We start from the raw sequence: 14,489 nt of genomic DNA on the forward strand, positions 1-14,489 counted from the left end.
TAAGTTTGCCATGGTCATATTTAACTAATACCTAGTGATGCTTATTTCATTGTAAAATTGGAAAGGTAACCTACCGGCATCAGATCAAGTGTGGGGGCCATATTGTTCAAGAATAACACAAGCCTATAATCCCAGCACTCAGATTGCATAGCCAAGAGATTTGCCTCTAGTTTGAAGCCAATACCGTCTAATATAATGAAGTCCAAGTCAGCCTAAACTATAAAGTAAGACCCTGTCTCAAAAAAGAAAATCATTGTTGCTTCATGTTTCATTCTTTATAAATACAGGTAACACTATAAAAACAAAAACCACTCAACTGGTTTTGTCTTTTCTCAAGGATTAAATAAACTGGAAGCACAAATTCCCACAGATATTTCAGTTCAGTGGGAAAGATAAAGTTATACCAAATAGAGAATTGTGATAGGGTCAGTGGCCATTTGTCCCAACTCCAAACTTAAAATTCAGAATACATATGTAGTTGTTCTGTTTTCTGTTTGTTTTGTTTTTGAGTCTTTTGATTAGTTGTGTAGCCTTAGATGTCCTAGAACTACGTAGACCAGACTGGCCTCAAATGCACAGAGATCCACCTGCCTCTGAGGTGTGCACCAACATACACACCTGGCTATTATTTCTGGTATATTTAAAAGATTTACAAAATATTTTAAAAGATTCTATCTATCTATCTATCTATCTATCTATCTATCTATCATCTATCTATCTATCTATCTATCTATCTGGTTTTTCAAGGCAAGAGTCTCTTTGTGTAGCCTTGGCTGTCTTGCAACAGCCAACTCTTGAGTGCTGGGATTAAAGACATGCACCACCACTCCCTGGCTTTCTAAATTTTATTTTTATTTAGGGCTGTGTATGCATGCATGTGAGTATCTGTGTGTATGTGTGTAAGTGACTAATGTTCCAGGAGAGGAGAAGAGGGCATCAGATCCCTCAGAGCTATAGGCTATTGTGAGCCACCTGATATGGGTATTGGGAACTGAACTCAGGTCCTCCACAAGAGCAGGAAGTGTCCTTAATCACTGAGCCATCCCTCTGACCCAACACAGCACATACTCTTTATGTGTTGTTCGTTAGCAATTGAAGTTTCTCTACTTTGTCTATAATTTAATGTTCTTTCTCAGAATAACTAAAAGTATTTCCTTGGAGTCACTGTTATAGTACCTCCTAAAATTAACTATTATAATTTTTTGGTGTACATGAGAAAAATACAAGGTGTTGTTACCTTTTGGTCTTGTGTTTGATAAGTTAATAAGTTGCATTATCAGTTTCGGTGAATCTCAGCTTTCATCATTATCCAGTCCAGTCTCAGAAGCACAGGCCTAGAGTCCAGCTGCTTCAGAGGCTGAGACAGGATTGTGATTTTGAAGGTTGTCTACAGAATAATTGGAAGGCCATCCTGGGCAGTTTAACACGACTTTTTCTCAAACTTAAAAAAGAAAAAAGTGAGGTTATTAGCTCAGAAAACTTTGTTGGCACTTGTAAATACTCAGGGTTCAATTCCTTATACTAAAAAAAAAAAAAAAAAATCAAAACACACACACACACACATCTAACAAACAAAGAACAACAACAAACCAGAAGAATGTAGATGATGACACAAAGTCCCTAGGAGTAAAGTACCCTCTGCCCAGTTGTGAATCTGTCCAGTGGCCCATGGCTCAGTTCCCAGGGCTGGGTTCTTTCTTAGGATCAGGGATATAATGCAGGCTCTTCCTGTTTCTATCTGCTGTAGGATGTGCGTCTCAGTTACATTTAGCCCTTACATCTCCATGCCTTTTCCTCCTCCTTCTAATGGGGAAAGGGCATTAGTACTCTCTCATGTTACCCATCTTAGTGTTTGGATACTTCCCAGCAAGCAACTTGTCTACCCAGTTCTCATCAGGCGTACACTGTGGCCTTTAGCACTGTCTGTCCTTTGTGGCCTTTAGCACTGTCTGTCCTTTGCTCAGACAGAATATACTCAGACTGAGGATGCAGCTCAGTGGTTGGGTATTTGACAGAATGCACAAAACCCTGGACCAACCCCCAGTGCTATGAGGAATAGGTAAGAATAGTCTAAGCTTGACCCATTCCCTCTAATCCCCTTTACTAACTCCCAAACTCCAAGGCCATGAGTCTCTATAAAGAATCTGAGAGGAGACTGGAGAGATGGCTCAGCGGTTAAGAGCACTGACTGCTCTTCTGATGGTGCTAAGATCAAATCCCAGCCACCACATGGTGGCTCACAACCACCTGTAATGAGATCTGACGCCCTCTTCTGGTATGTTTGAAGACAGCTAGAGTGTACTTATTTATAATAATAAATAAATCTTTGGGCTGGAGCAAATAGGGTTGACCGGAGCAAGCAGAGGTCCTAAATTCAATTCCCAACAACCACATGAAGGCTCACAACCATCTGTACAGCTACAGTGTACTCATATACATAAAATAAATAAATAAATAAATAAATCTTAAAAAAAAAAAAGAATCTGAGAGTTTCCATTCCTCCGTGGTATCTTCTTTCGCAGGCCTCTGTGCATATAGACATGTGTTTATATTCGTTTTTCTAAAGACAAATATCTCCTGCAGTTACCAAATGTGTTTGTGTGTGTGTGTGTGTGTGTGTGTGTGTGTGTGTGTGTGTGAGTGTGAACCCTTCTTGGGATGTGCAGTTCCTTCCATTTAAAAAAATATTTAATTTATGCATATGGGTGTTTTGCCTGCATGCATGTCTGTGTACCATGAGCAGGCAGTCCCCTTGGAGACCAGAAGTGGGGCATGGTATTCTTCTGGCCCTCCTCTGGCCTCCAAAGGCACAACCTGCACATGGTATGCAGATAAACATGCAGGCAAAATACCCGTAAATTTGTTTTCTATGGAAAGTACTCCACATCCCAAGAAGGGATATATATGGAAAATATTGGGTAGGTAGCAAAGTCATTGGGCAAGCTTTTTCATGCATGGCTCTTATCTGTGACTTTAGCCAACACCAATCCACCCTCTGAGCCTCCCCTCCTTATTGAAAATAGATTGTGTCCTCATATTGTATATCCTGGTTACTGTATCCCTTCCCTCTACTCCTCCCAGCTCCTCCCAACATCTCTTTCCATCTGCATCCACTCCCTTTCTGTCTCTCATTAGAAAAGATCAGGCTTCTAAGAGATGGCAACAGAACATAACACAATAAAATATAGTATGGTAAAACAAAAAAAGTCACATCAAAGTTAAACAAGGGAAGCCAAAAGAATGAAAAAAGCCCAAGAGAAGAATCAGAGTCCCACTTGTTCACATACTCAAGAGTCCCTTAAAAACACTAAACTGGAAGCCATATTATATACACAGAGGATCTGGTATGGACCTGTGCAAGCCCAGTACTTGGTGCTTTAGTCTCTGTGAGTTCAGATGGCCTTGTTCTCCTGGTGTCTTCCATCCACTCTGGCTCTTACTGCCTCCTCTCCCACAGGTTTCTCTGAGCTTCGTTCCAAAGTCTCTGTGTATGTAATGTCTGGCTGTGGGTCTGTATTTGTTCCCATCTGCTACAGAAGGAAGGCTCTCTGATGATGGCTGAACTAGACACCACAGCAGAGCATCATGTATGAGGAGTCCTTTCATCACTACTCTTTATATATATATATATATATATATATATATATATATATATATATATATATACATACATATATATATGTGTGTATGTGTGTGTGTGTGTGTGTGTGTGTGTGTGTGTGTGTGTGTGTAAGACCAAGAGTATTTGGCTTGTCCTCATCCCTGGACTAACTAGTCTCTGGTTCTTGGTCACCCCAGCAGTGTCAGATATGCTCGTTTGTGCTTTTAAGCACACCTCTGTCTTTTCTCTACCCATGTCCTTACAAGGGTTACCGTTTTCTGTGGAAGACCTCCCAAACTGCTACAGCCTAAAGAGTTACTCTCCATTTGTGATCTTTTGTTTTGCGAATTGTATCTTGGGTATTCCGAGCTTCTGGGCTAATATCTACTTATGATATGCACTCACTGATAAGTGGATATTAGCCCAGAAGCTAGGAATACCCAAGATACAATTTGCAAAACACATAAAACTCAAGAAGAGGGCTGGTGAGATGGCTCAGCAGGTAAGAGCACCCGACTGCTCTTCCGAAGGTCCGGAGTTCAAATCCCAGCATCCACATGGTGGCTCACAACCATCCGTAATGAGATCTGACTCCCTCTTCTGGAGTGTCTGAAGACAGCTACAGTGTACTTACATATAATAAATAATAAATAAATCTTTAAAAACAAAAACTCAAGAAGAAGGAAGACCAAAGTGTGGACACTTCAGTCCTTCTTAGAAAAGGGAACAAAATACCCATGGAAGGAATACAGAGACAAAATGTGGAGCAGAGACTGAAGGAATGACCATCCAGAGACTGCCTCACCTGGGGATCCATCCCATAAACAACCACCAAAACCAGACACTATTGTAGATGCCAACAAGAGCTTGCTGACAGGAGCCTGATATAGCTGTCTCCTGAGGGGCTGTGCCAGTGTCTGACAAATACAGAAGTGGATACTCACAGCCAACCATTCATTGAATGGAGCACAGGGTCCCCAATGTAGGAACTAGAGAAAGTACCCAAGGAGCTGAAGGAGTTTGCAGCCTCATAGGAGGAAACAAAATGAACTAACCGGTATCCCCAGAGCTCCCTGGGACTAAACCACCAAGCAAAGAAAACACATGGTGGGACTCATGGCTCTAGCTGCATATGTAGCAGAGGATGGCCTAGTCAGTCATCAATGGGAGGAGTGGCCCTTGGGTCTTGAAGGTTCTATGCCCCAGTATAGGGGACTGCCAGGACCAGGAAGCAGGAGTGGGTGGGTTAGTGAGCAGGGGGAGGAGGGGAAGAGATAGGGGGTTTTTGAAGGGGAAACCAAGAAAGGGGATAACATTTGAATGTAAATAAAGAAAATATCTTTTTTTTAAAAAGGGGAAAAAAAAGAGTTACTCTCCAATGAAACAGCTATAGACAATAGTGATGATGGCTTCCCAGGAGCCTTCAAATCACTCTTCTTAAACTAGAGCTGGGTCTGTGTGGTTGGTGTGCGTTCTTTCTCTCACTCAGCAAATATGTACTACATTCCTGCTATGCACTGGGCACCGTGCCTGGCATAAAGGATCCAGGGACTGAATGGCCCAGGAGTGAGAAAGAAAAGTCACAAAAGCATCATCATCATTGTATCTTTTCCACTGAGTCTTCAGACTAATCCTAGGAGTAAATTCCTTGAATCACACCTACTTTTTTAGATAAGAAAAAAGCAGAAGTTTTGGTCAACGATCATGTCAGAAGAATTTTTTAAAAAATCATTTCTTTAAATTTTTTGAGATTACAATTGTATCATTTCCAAAAAAAAAAAAAAAAACAAATATATCATTTTCTTCTTCCCTTTTTTCCCTCTAATCCTCCCCCATATACCCCTTCTTTCTCTCTTTCAAACTCGTGGCCTGTTTTTTTTTTTTCCATTAAGTGTTGATATATATTTTTCATATATATATATGTATAAAATAATTTTTAGTAATTGTTAATATATATTTTTCACATATATAACAATTTTCATTAATTGTATGAATACATATATATTGTATGAATATACACACATATACATACACACACACACACACATATATATATATATATATATATATATACATATATATATATATTTTCCTTAATGCATAGTACAGCCTGCTGAGTCATTATCTTGCTACTTGTATACAATATACAATATGCGTTATATATGAGAACTGCCGTTGTATATGAGAACTGCCCATTTGGTGTGCCCTTCCCTGAGGGTGACTGTCTCGCCCTCTCTCAGCATTCCTTACTTTACCATTACAGAAAACCACAGCCAATCAGAATGCAGAGTTGTGACGCTCAGTCCCAAAGGATACATCAACAAAACTACTCCAGCACCTAAGGCTCGGGGAACATTGGGGAGGAGCAGCAGAAAGATTGTAACAGCCAGAGGATTAGGGAGTTTGCTGTGACATTGTTTCCTAGGAACAATGTCAGAAGCCACGCCCATAAACACAAGATGAATAACAACAAGAATAGACATGGGAATGTGGATGGTGAAAGCCCACGAGGCTTCAACAAGGAATGCCAGAAGACTTCTAGTATGGACTAATGCTATGCCCAGGCTCATGATTATTCTTTCATCTCTCCAAATTGGTCATTAACCTCTAGGAAATAAATATTAACTGCAGCATATTCTGTATGTGCAGTTTTAAAACTCAGGGACACAGTTCACTAGAAGTGTGTGTGTGTGTGTGTGTGTGTGTGTGTGTGTGTGTGTGTGTGTGTTGCTCTGTAATTTGGGGATTACTCCTTAATAGCTATGCAGTGTTTGTTGCATTTGTTTAGAGATTAAATAAACTTGGCTATATTTGCCTACAATACTATCATCAGCCATGCTAAACTATAATGGATCCTCTGTGCTGTGTAACAAGGAAATGGTAGGACTGCAATCTAAACACTAATGAGGATGGAAAATGTTGAGCCCTCTTGCCTGTAGCTTTTGGCTTATTTATTTTCATTTTATGAGAACAGGCCTGTCAACTCTAAATTCATCTGGCTCTAGCAGAGGGAAAGAAAGGAAAAGCAGGAAGTCCATTTTTGGCAACAATCCTGGCAGAATGAGCCCCGGGGAGACAGCGCCATTTAACAGAACATCTGGAAAAGGTAGCATTGCCTTCTCTCAGTATCTTTGCTTGGTCCTGCATGCCACATGACTCACACATTTTGCTGTCTAGCCACTTCCTTTGAATTTTGAAATCCACCGTTATGTTCATAGATGTTTACACTACCCAAGGGCAACATAAATGTTTTTCAATTGTTAATTTATTCTTTGAACTCACTGCAAATGGCATTTTTACTGACGATGTTCTCACATTGTTCGCCTCAAAAGTAAAATTGGAAGCACCTTCCACTGTTCTAGCAGTTTCTGGAACAGCGTCCCGAATCCACAGGATACATTATTTCACTTCTAATTACTTCTCATTGTAAAAGTAATAAATTCTCCCAGCTAAGAGTCCAGCTGATGCACAAGAGGAACAGAATTCCTTTCCATTCTCAGTGCTGTGATGTTGTTTCTCCCACTGGGGAATTCACTGTAATGTGTTCAAGGGGAAAAAAAATATTTTAAAGAAAATCCAAATGGGATGTAATCAAACAGGAGCTCTCAGTTGCCACACACCAGACTGTACATTTGTCGGCCTTATCCTCTTGCATGCCTGTATAATATTCCTTTGTATGGACATCTATTTAACCACTTGATCACTGATAGAATATTTGGATTTTTGTTTCTTGTTGTGGGTTGTATATACTTGTATACAGACTTTGTATTTGTAAAGATTGCCCACAGAACAATGAAGTCCTGAGACAAACAGACTTATAGAAGTCCAATTTAAATTGGTGTCACTATCCTCACATTATTACTCAGTTTAGGTTTTGATACTGGTGGTTGAATCCAAAACCTTGTGCCTGGTGATGTGTACCCTACCACTGAGCCGCACCCTGGCTCGCTACCCTCATTTTTAAAACTCAATAGCCGCCATGTTTCAAGGTAGCAAACTAACTCACAAGTCACATTCAGGATATATTTGGCTCTGTTTTCCTTGTTGCAACTGTGTATCTGATGTGCAGCTGAGAGTGATCTTTCAAGACACTTGAAGCTTTGGCATTAATCAGGGGCTGCTGTTTTGCCGGGTTTAGGTTCCTGTGAAGGGATGCGACACACCTGGGAGGAATCTTCTCCACTCAGCCCAAGCACATCCCTCAGCGCTATCATCAGGACTCCTAAATGCTATCACATCTCCTCACTGAACGAGAACGCCGCCAAACGTCTGTGCCGCAGGGGTTCTCAGAAACTGATCCAGCACACCGCTTATCAGCTGCTGAGGACCTACCCGGCAGCGACCAGAATCGACTCCTCCAATCCCAACCCCATCATGTTCTGGCTCCATGGGATACAGCTTGTAGCTCTAAACTACCAAACCGATGGTAAGGAGCCTGCGTCCTCACCGCTCTCTGTATCCTATCTTGTGCAACAGTAAATGCAGTTCCGTGAACACTTGTTTTCTGGAGATATAGAGGGGCTGGGGGAGAGTCCAGACAGGGACACACGTATGTGGGGGGTGGGGGGAGAACATAGGACAGAAAAGAAGGAAGCTCAAAGGAATTGTTTTCCTGCTGTTTTGGAGTGATAGAAAAGTCTATCCAGCTGGATTTTAAAGCTCTATAGAGGCAGGGATTTCCAAGCGTCACTTATTAACTGCTTCTTCTCACAAGTCAGAAAGTAGCAGCCAGTGACTAGGGCATCACTGTGCCTCCCTTGAATTCCAGCACTCCAGAGATGGAGGAAAGAGACTGCCAAGTCCAGTGCTGACTCAGACTACAGAGAGAGCCTGTCTCAAAGGGGGAAAGAAGCCGTGTTACTTCAAACACCACTCAGACGCACCCATTTGCCCAAGGCTGCAGTGTCTGACAGTGATAAGTTCAGGTTCTCTGGAAGTTTGGGCAAAAAGGCATTTGTTTCCACATACCTTAGAAAATGAGGGATGTTTCCTAGAACCTTACGCAAAGTCTTGCCTTTCCTTTGAACAGCAGAGGTGCCAGTAGCCCCTGCCATTTATCTCACACGCTCTGTATCTGAACATGTGCCAAACAGTAAACCATCGCATGCCCTGGCTCCAGCTGAGATCAGGCCGCAGCTCTTAACTCTGGGACAGCGAGGTGCCTGGCACTGGTGTCAGTGGCGGATGACACTAAACACCTCTGCTTTGTTTTGCCTTTATTGTATTTACTGGTTTTAGTTGAGATTGCCTAAGAACGGTATAGCTGGACAAGCAGCTTGCAAAGCTCCCATCCCAGGAAGAAAGCACCGCACAGGAGCTAACTCTCCTTAAGGGTGTTCGATAAGCTGTTCAGAACAGTATGATTTGGACTCACAAGTGGAAATCATGGCAAACTACTCTCTGAGCTGTAAAAGTTTTCTTTTCCATTTCTTTCCAATCTTTCACAAGCGCCCTGTGACTTCACCTCCCTGGCTCTGTCTGCAGCCCTGAGTCCAAGGCTTCCTGGACTCTTATGCTGCTGAGGTCTTTTAAGCACGCCGTAATAACTAGCACAGTGATTTCCTCAAGGAAATGTCAGGATGCTTGGCTTGGGATGCATCCTGTTCCTGAAGTGCCAGGGCTGGTGCAGACACGCTGGCTCCATTGATGGCAAATGGTACCCTAGCTAAGGGGAATAGAAAAAGCTACCACTCCTGAGCCTACTCCATAGTCTACAACACAAACTGAGCCTCAGAGTGCCTTCCACTCACCCCTGCAGTCTTCAGTCCCGTCCCCCCCACACACACCCTGATCAAGCTAGGAGCACCTGTTGGAGCTACTCAACTCAAGGGAGGCAGATGGTTCTTGTATAGTGCATCTGCAAGGTTCTCTGCAGAGCCTTGCAACCCAGAAAGAGCATTATCATCTAACCTCTCTCAGCTCTATTCAGCGAGCCTTATACACCACCACCCCCTTGCTGCACAAGGCACAAGCTCCATGCAGAGCCAGTATGTCCATCTATAAGACTGGCCTTCGTTTATGCAATTGTGACCTGAAGCCTCCCTCAAGACTTTGCCCACAGTAGATAATCAATAAGTACGTGTTGCCTTGAGCTGAAGCAGACTGTCCTGATCAATCTCACTGAAATGTGGACCTGTGGTTCTTGATTTTTATCTTTGGGCCAGATCTGTTACTTTCACACTGACACATTAGTGAGAGGATATAGTTTGTCAATGCATGTACGGCATGACAGGAGTCACAGGAAGACAGGTCAGGTCGTCACAGTGTGTCCACAGTCAGGAACCAGAGAAGGGACATGGAATAGACCTAGGCTATAAGACCTGAAGGCCTATCCCAATGACCCACTTCTTCTAGCAAAGCTCTACCTCCTAAAGTTTCCACAACCTTCCCAAATGGTGGCCAAAGACCGGGGAACAAGTGTTTAAACATATGAACCTCTGGGGGAACAATTCACACTCAAACCTTAAGATGATATCTTCTGGGTGCTTCTCTGTGACTTGAGAATCCAGACAGATAAGCAAACAATATCAATATAAACACTTTTCAGTTGTTCAAAGTAATTCCGAGGTTAAGAAATACTTCATTTTCCAAGGCCTTTCCTAGGTCCGGCCAGCATCTTTATCTCATGGGATTCATCTCCCTTGCCATTTTGTAGATGTCAGGGGATCTTAGTGCCTCCCAGGGGTGTCCGTGGAACTAGGACCATCTGTAGTCCATTTTCAAGCTTCCAGCTGATTTGTAAACTCCAAGAAGTGATCAGCAGGCCCATGCTCAATAACAGTGACCAATAAGCCTGTGAACCTGAAGCCGATACACAAAGCTGTAGTTACCATTGGCAACGGCCCCTCTGAGTTCTTTCTGTTAGGTCAGAATGAGTCTTGCGCCATGTACATCACAACCCCAGTCAGAAAGAAAAGGCTGCTTTCTAAAAACCATGTATCATGCTTTATTGGGTTGAAGTTGCAGTTTTCAGAGTGATTTTTTTTTCCCCTTCAAGGTCCTAAATAAAAGGGTAACTTTTAAGAGTGTGGTATCTGCATACCACGGTGTTTTTAAGTGATTAGGAGACCATGCCGGTGATGGAATGTCTGATCTGCCCCAATATACACTGATTCAGAGAGGCCAATCAGGATGCACTGGTTCATGTACTTTTTATTTGGTTACAAATGAGTTTCCAAACTGGAGCTGTAGCTGCAGGTGACCACTAGAACGCCCCCCTTGAAGACAGAAGAGGACTTACATTTGAGCCTCTCTTTATTTTGAACTGAACAGCTTCATAGAGATCTGTTTTACATATTGGAGTACCAAATGGGATCTTAGCTAAGAAAAGGTGGTTTAGAGATTTTAATAGCTAATAATACCACACTTGGAAACAGAGACCGGCAGACATCCCCCCAACCCCCTCATTGCGAGGAAGAAGCAGGCCAGTCTCTGAGTTTAAGGCCAGAATGGTCTACATAGCAAGTTCCAGACCCCCAAGATACACAATGGAACCCAGTCTTAAAAACAACAAAGTCTTTAAAAGCAATTAGGTTAGGCCCAGTGCAGAGAATGTCTGACCCCAAACTTGAGTGAAGTTGACATCTTTAAATGTGAGCCGCTATTACTGTTGTTGATTGATTATCTTTTATCTAAAATGTTTAAGACTGGAAGTGTTTGTGGATGTGAAGTTTAGTTGTTTGGTTGGTTGGGGTTTTTAACAGATTTCAAATTTTTGGAATGTTTGTAGAACTATATGTGTAGACTCTTTCGATCACAACCAATCGTGAGGTCAGACAGGGATTTTTACGTTATGGTGTCATATCAATGCTCACAAAGTATTGGCTTTTGGATTTTCAGATCAGGAATGCTGTTTTCAAATTGGGGGTAAAACCTATTTGATGCTTATCCACCTCAATCAAGCTCGATGGGTTCACTCTTTCAAGTCATCCTAGCTGAGTCTATTTCATGTCACAGAGTGGCCAAGGAAGGGACAGCACATGCTCTGTAAGCCAGTCACATCAGAACTGGAAGGAACCGGACAGGTGGATGTTATGCACTGATTCAACAGAGGAAACCAAGGCCAAGAAGCTTGATGTGCCTAATACGTCTTCAGGAATCCTCGCACATACACTTGGCCAACCTCAGACATGCGGAAAATTTTTATACACAAGATACCAGAGTGGGGGCCAAGTCTTTGTTGTTCAAAGGCACTTAGCACTCTTTTCCTTGATGTTGGTTCATGTAGCAAAGGTCATTCGGCACATGGAAGGAATCTACAAGAGGGAACATTAGTCAGGTGTGTCTCAGAAACCTTTTGCTCTTTTGGGCAACATTTGTACAGATTGAGCCATCAGATGACCACATGAGTATGGAAGAGTCCAGAAACTGCACAGTCGTTCATCAAAAATTGTGCCAAATAAAATTTGGCGACAAAACACTCAAAGCCTTTGTGAGGGTTCCTAAAGTTTATGACTGAGGAGCCTGTTGAACATGATGTGAATCATATGTGGTGACTTTTTTCATATTCAGCTATAACAAAAAAATAGGTAAAAAAAAATAATTATGGGCCAAAATGAAGATTTCAAGGAAATGCCGTTTTTCTTCCTTGCATCGTTAAGATTTTTATCTTACCTTTGAAATAGCAAGAATTGGCTATAAAATGGTGTGCACAGTTTGGTATTTGTAGATGAAAAAAATGGGATGAGTCTTTCCCAAGATAATGGTTTTGTTCCAAACATCAGAAAAAAATGAGGTATTGTAAGCCAAGGTTTCTGTTGGAGGTAGTGAAGTTTTACATGCAGAAGTTCTGAAGGGGCTGAACCTAGCTTCGAGTTGGAAAATGGGGCATGTTCATTGATGTGAGCAAAGTGGATTTGGGTGGTGGTGGTGGCAGTGGTGGGCAGTTTGTTTGCTTTGTTTTGTTTTTGTTTTATCTATTACCTGCTGTATCTCTCTCTCTCCTCTCTCTCTCTCTCTCTCTCTCTCTCTCTCACTCACTCTCTCTCTCTCTCTCTCCAACCTGGCACATGGTTCTCATTCATCAGTCTATGGAGCGTGGTTCACTTAGGGTTTCTATTGCTGTGCTAAAATACCATGACCGAAAGCAGCTAGCAGAGGAAAGGGACTACATCCGCATACACCTCTCGGGTCCTTCACTGAGGGAAGGCAGGGCAAGAACTCAAGCTAAGAACTGAAGCAGAGGCAATAGAGGAACACTACTTACCGGTGTGTGTGCTTTCCCAGGCTTGCTCAGTCAGCTTTCTTACACAACTTAGAACCACCTGCTCAAAAGTGGCATGACCCACACAGGCCTGGGCCCTCTCACATCAATCGTTTATCAAGAAAATGCCCTGCAAAGTGGCCTCTGGGCAAACTGAGGGAGACATTTTCTCAACTGAGGTTCCTCAGAGTGAAAGGCTGCTTGTTTGTCTCTTCTTCATGAAATAATGTGTAATCTTGGCTTTGTTTGTTCTACAGACCTTCCTTTACATTTAAACGCCGCCATGTTTGAGGCGAATGGTGGGTGTGGTTATGTTTTGAAGCCCCCTGTCCTGTGGGATAAAAGCTGTCCCATGTACCAGAAGTTTTCTCCACTGGAAAGAGACCTAGACAACCTGGATCCTGCTATCTATTCTTTAACTGTGAGTACACCCTTGTGGTCTAAGCAATGCAGCATTTAAGCCTCCAGGAACCATTCTGGAACTCAGGGCATCGCAAAGCTGTGGCATTTCAGGTCGTGCAGGTTTAGTTCCCGCAATAATTTCATATTTCCTAGAAAGCAGTGACTGAGGTCAGGCATGCTGTCATAGACTCTGTGTTTCTGAGTCAGGCAGGTGGAGTTGTGAGATTCTTGCTTTATCTCATAAACTAATAATGGTCATTCTGTCTTCTAGGGTACCCAAAATCACAATGGTGTCCCCATAAATGTTGAGCTCAGTCAGACAGACTGGCATCAGTGTATACACACAGTGAGGCACATTTCCCGCTTCCTGTCTAACCTTGTGTTTCCTATTACTTAGGTCTTTGCTGAGTTATTGGCAAAACTCTACAGATTGCCACCTTAAAGTAGAGAACTTCAGGTTGTTAGTCACCTCTGCTTCCTCCTTCGTTTGCTCCCCTTAGCTAACAGGAAAAAAAATCAGGGCAGGAGATAGGAGAGAGCAATGAACAAGGGTCGTTGTTTCTTTTTTTTTTTTTTTTTTTTTTTCAGCTTTAAATCTCGTTTTTCTCTTCCTAAAGGAAGCATCCTCCTGGTGATCCAAATACCAGGGGTAACTGTTCAAACATTCTCCCACCACCCAAATTGCTTCCTCTTTCGCTCTAAACTGGAAGAGCAGTTGCCTCTTTTATATCAGACCATTTTAGCAAGAGTAGACTTGTTTTATCCGTTTACAGAAGGCTACGGTTAAGTCTCAAGGAAACCCGGAAACCAGCTAACTGGGGTGCCTGTTAACATGTCAAAATGGACTCTGTCTGCTAGCCTCTCTCAACTGCCCAGTACCTGTTACATGTTATCCTGGCTGCCATATCCTGCCCCAAGCTGTCCAGCCCAGAGCTTCACTTCCCTCCCTCCAGCTTCTCTGATTCTTATATTACCCAGCCATTTTGTCTGCAAGGTCCTTTTGCCCTATTTTGCCTCTTGGCTGCAGCTCTCAGTTCCAGTTCTCATGACCTCTTGGCTTCTGGCTCTCCCCTTTGCCCTACCTGGTTCAGTCTGCCAGCCATGTTCAGTCTGGCCCATGCCAGATGTCTCTGGCTGTACCTTCCCTCGTGCCTACAATAAACATTCTCCTCGACCCATACCTAGGAGTGTCATATCCTCATTTCATCTATGTTTTTCCTTGAGCTATGAATCAATTTCTGCTAACAGTGTTCCATGGCTTCCTCCAAAACAATTGAAGGAGAT

General features: G+C 42.6%; 1 protein-coding gene across 6 annotated transcripts in view; it reads left to right on the top strand.

Moving 5' to 3' along the window:
* The window catches only part of Plce1 (phospholipase C, epsilon 1), a 304,072-nt gene that overhangs the window by 271,206 nt on the left and 18,377 nt on the right, over positions 1–14,489 (top strand). For all 6 annotated transcript variants that reach the window (XM_006527394.3, XM_011247380.2, XM_011247379.2 and 3 more), the window contains 3 exons: positions 6,576–6,707; positions 7,740–8,027; positions 13,061–13,224. In XM_006527394.3, coding sequence (XP_006527457.1) covers positions 6,576–6,707; positions 7,740–8,027; positions 13,061–13,224 — 584 coding nt within the window. The remainder of the gene's footprint in view (positions 1–6,575; positions 6,708–7,739; positions 8,028–13,060; positions 13,225–14,489) is intronic.

This window comes from Mus musculus, chromosome 19, assembly GCF_000001635.26.
Source record: "Mus musculus strain C57BL/6J chromosome 19, GRCm38.p6 C57BL/6J".
NCBI classification, from domain to species: Eukaryota; Metazoa; Chordata; class Mammalia; order Rodentia; family Muridae; genus Mus; species Mus musculus.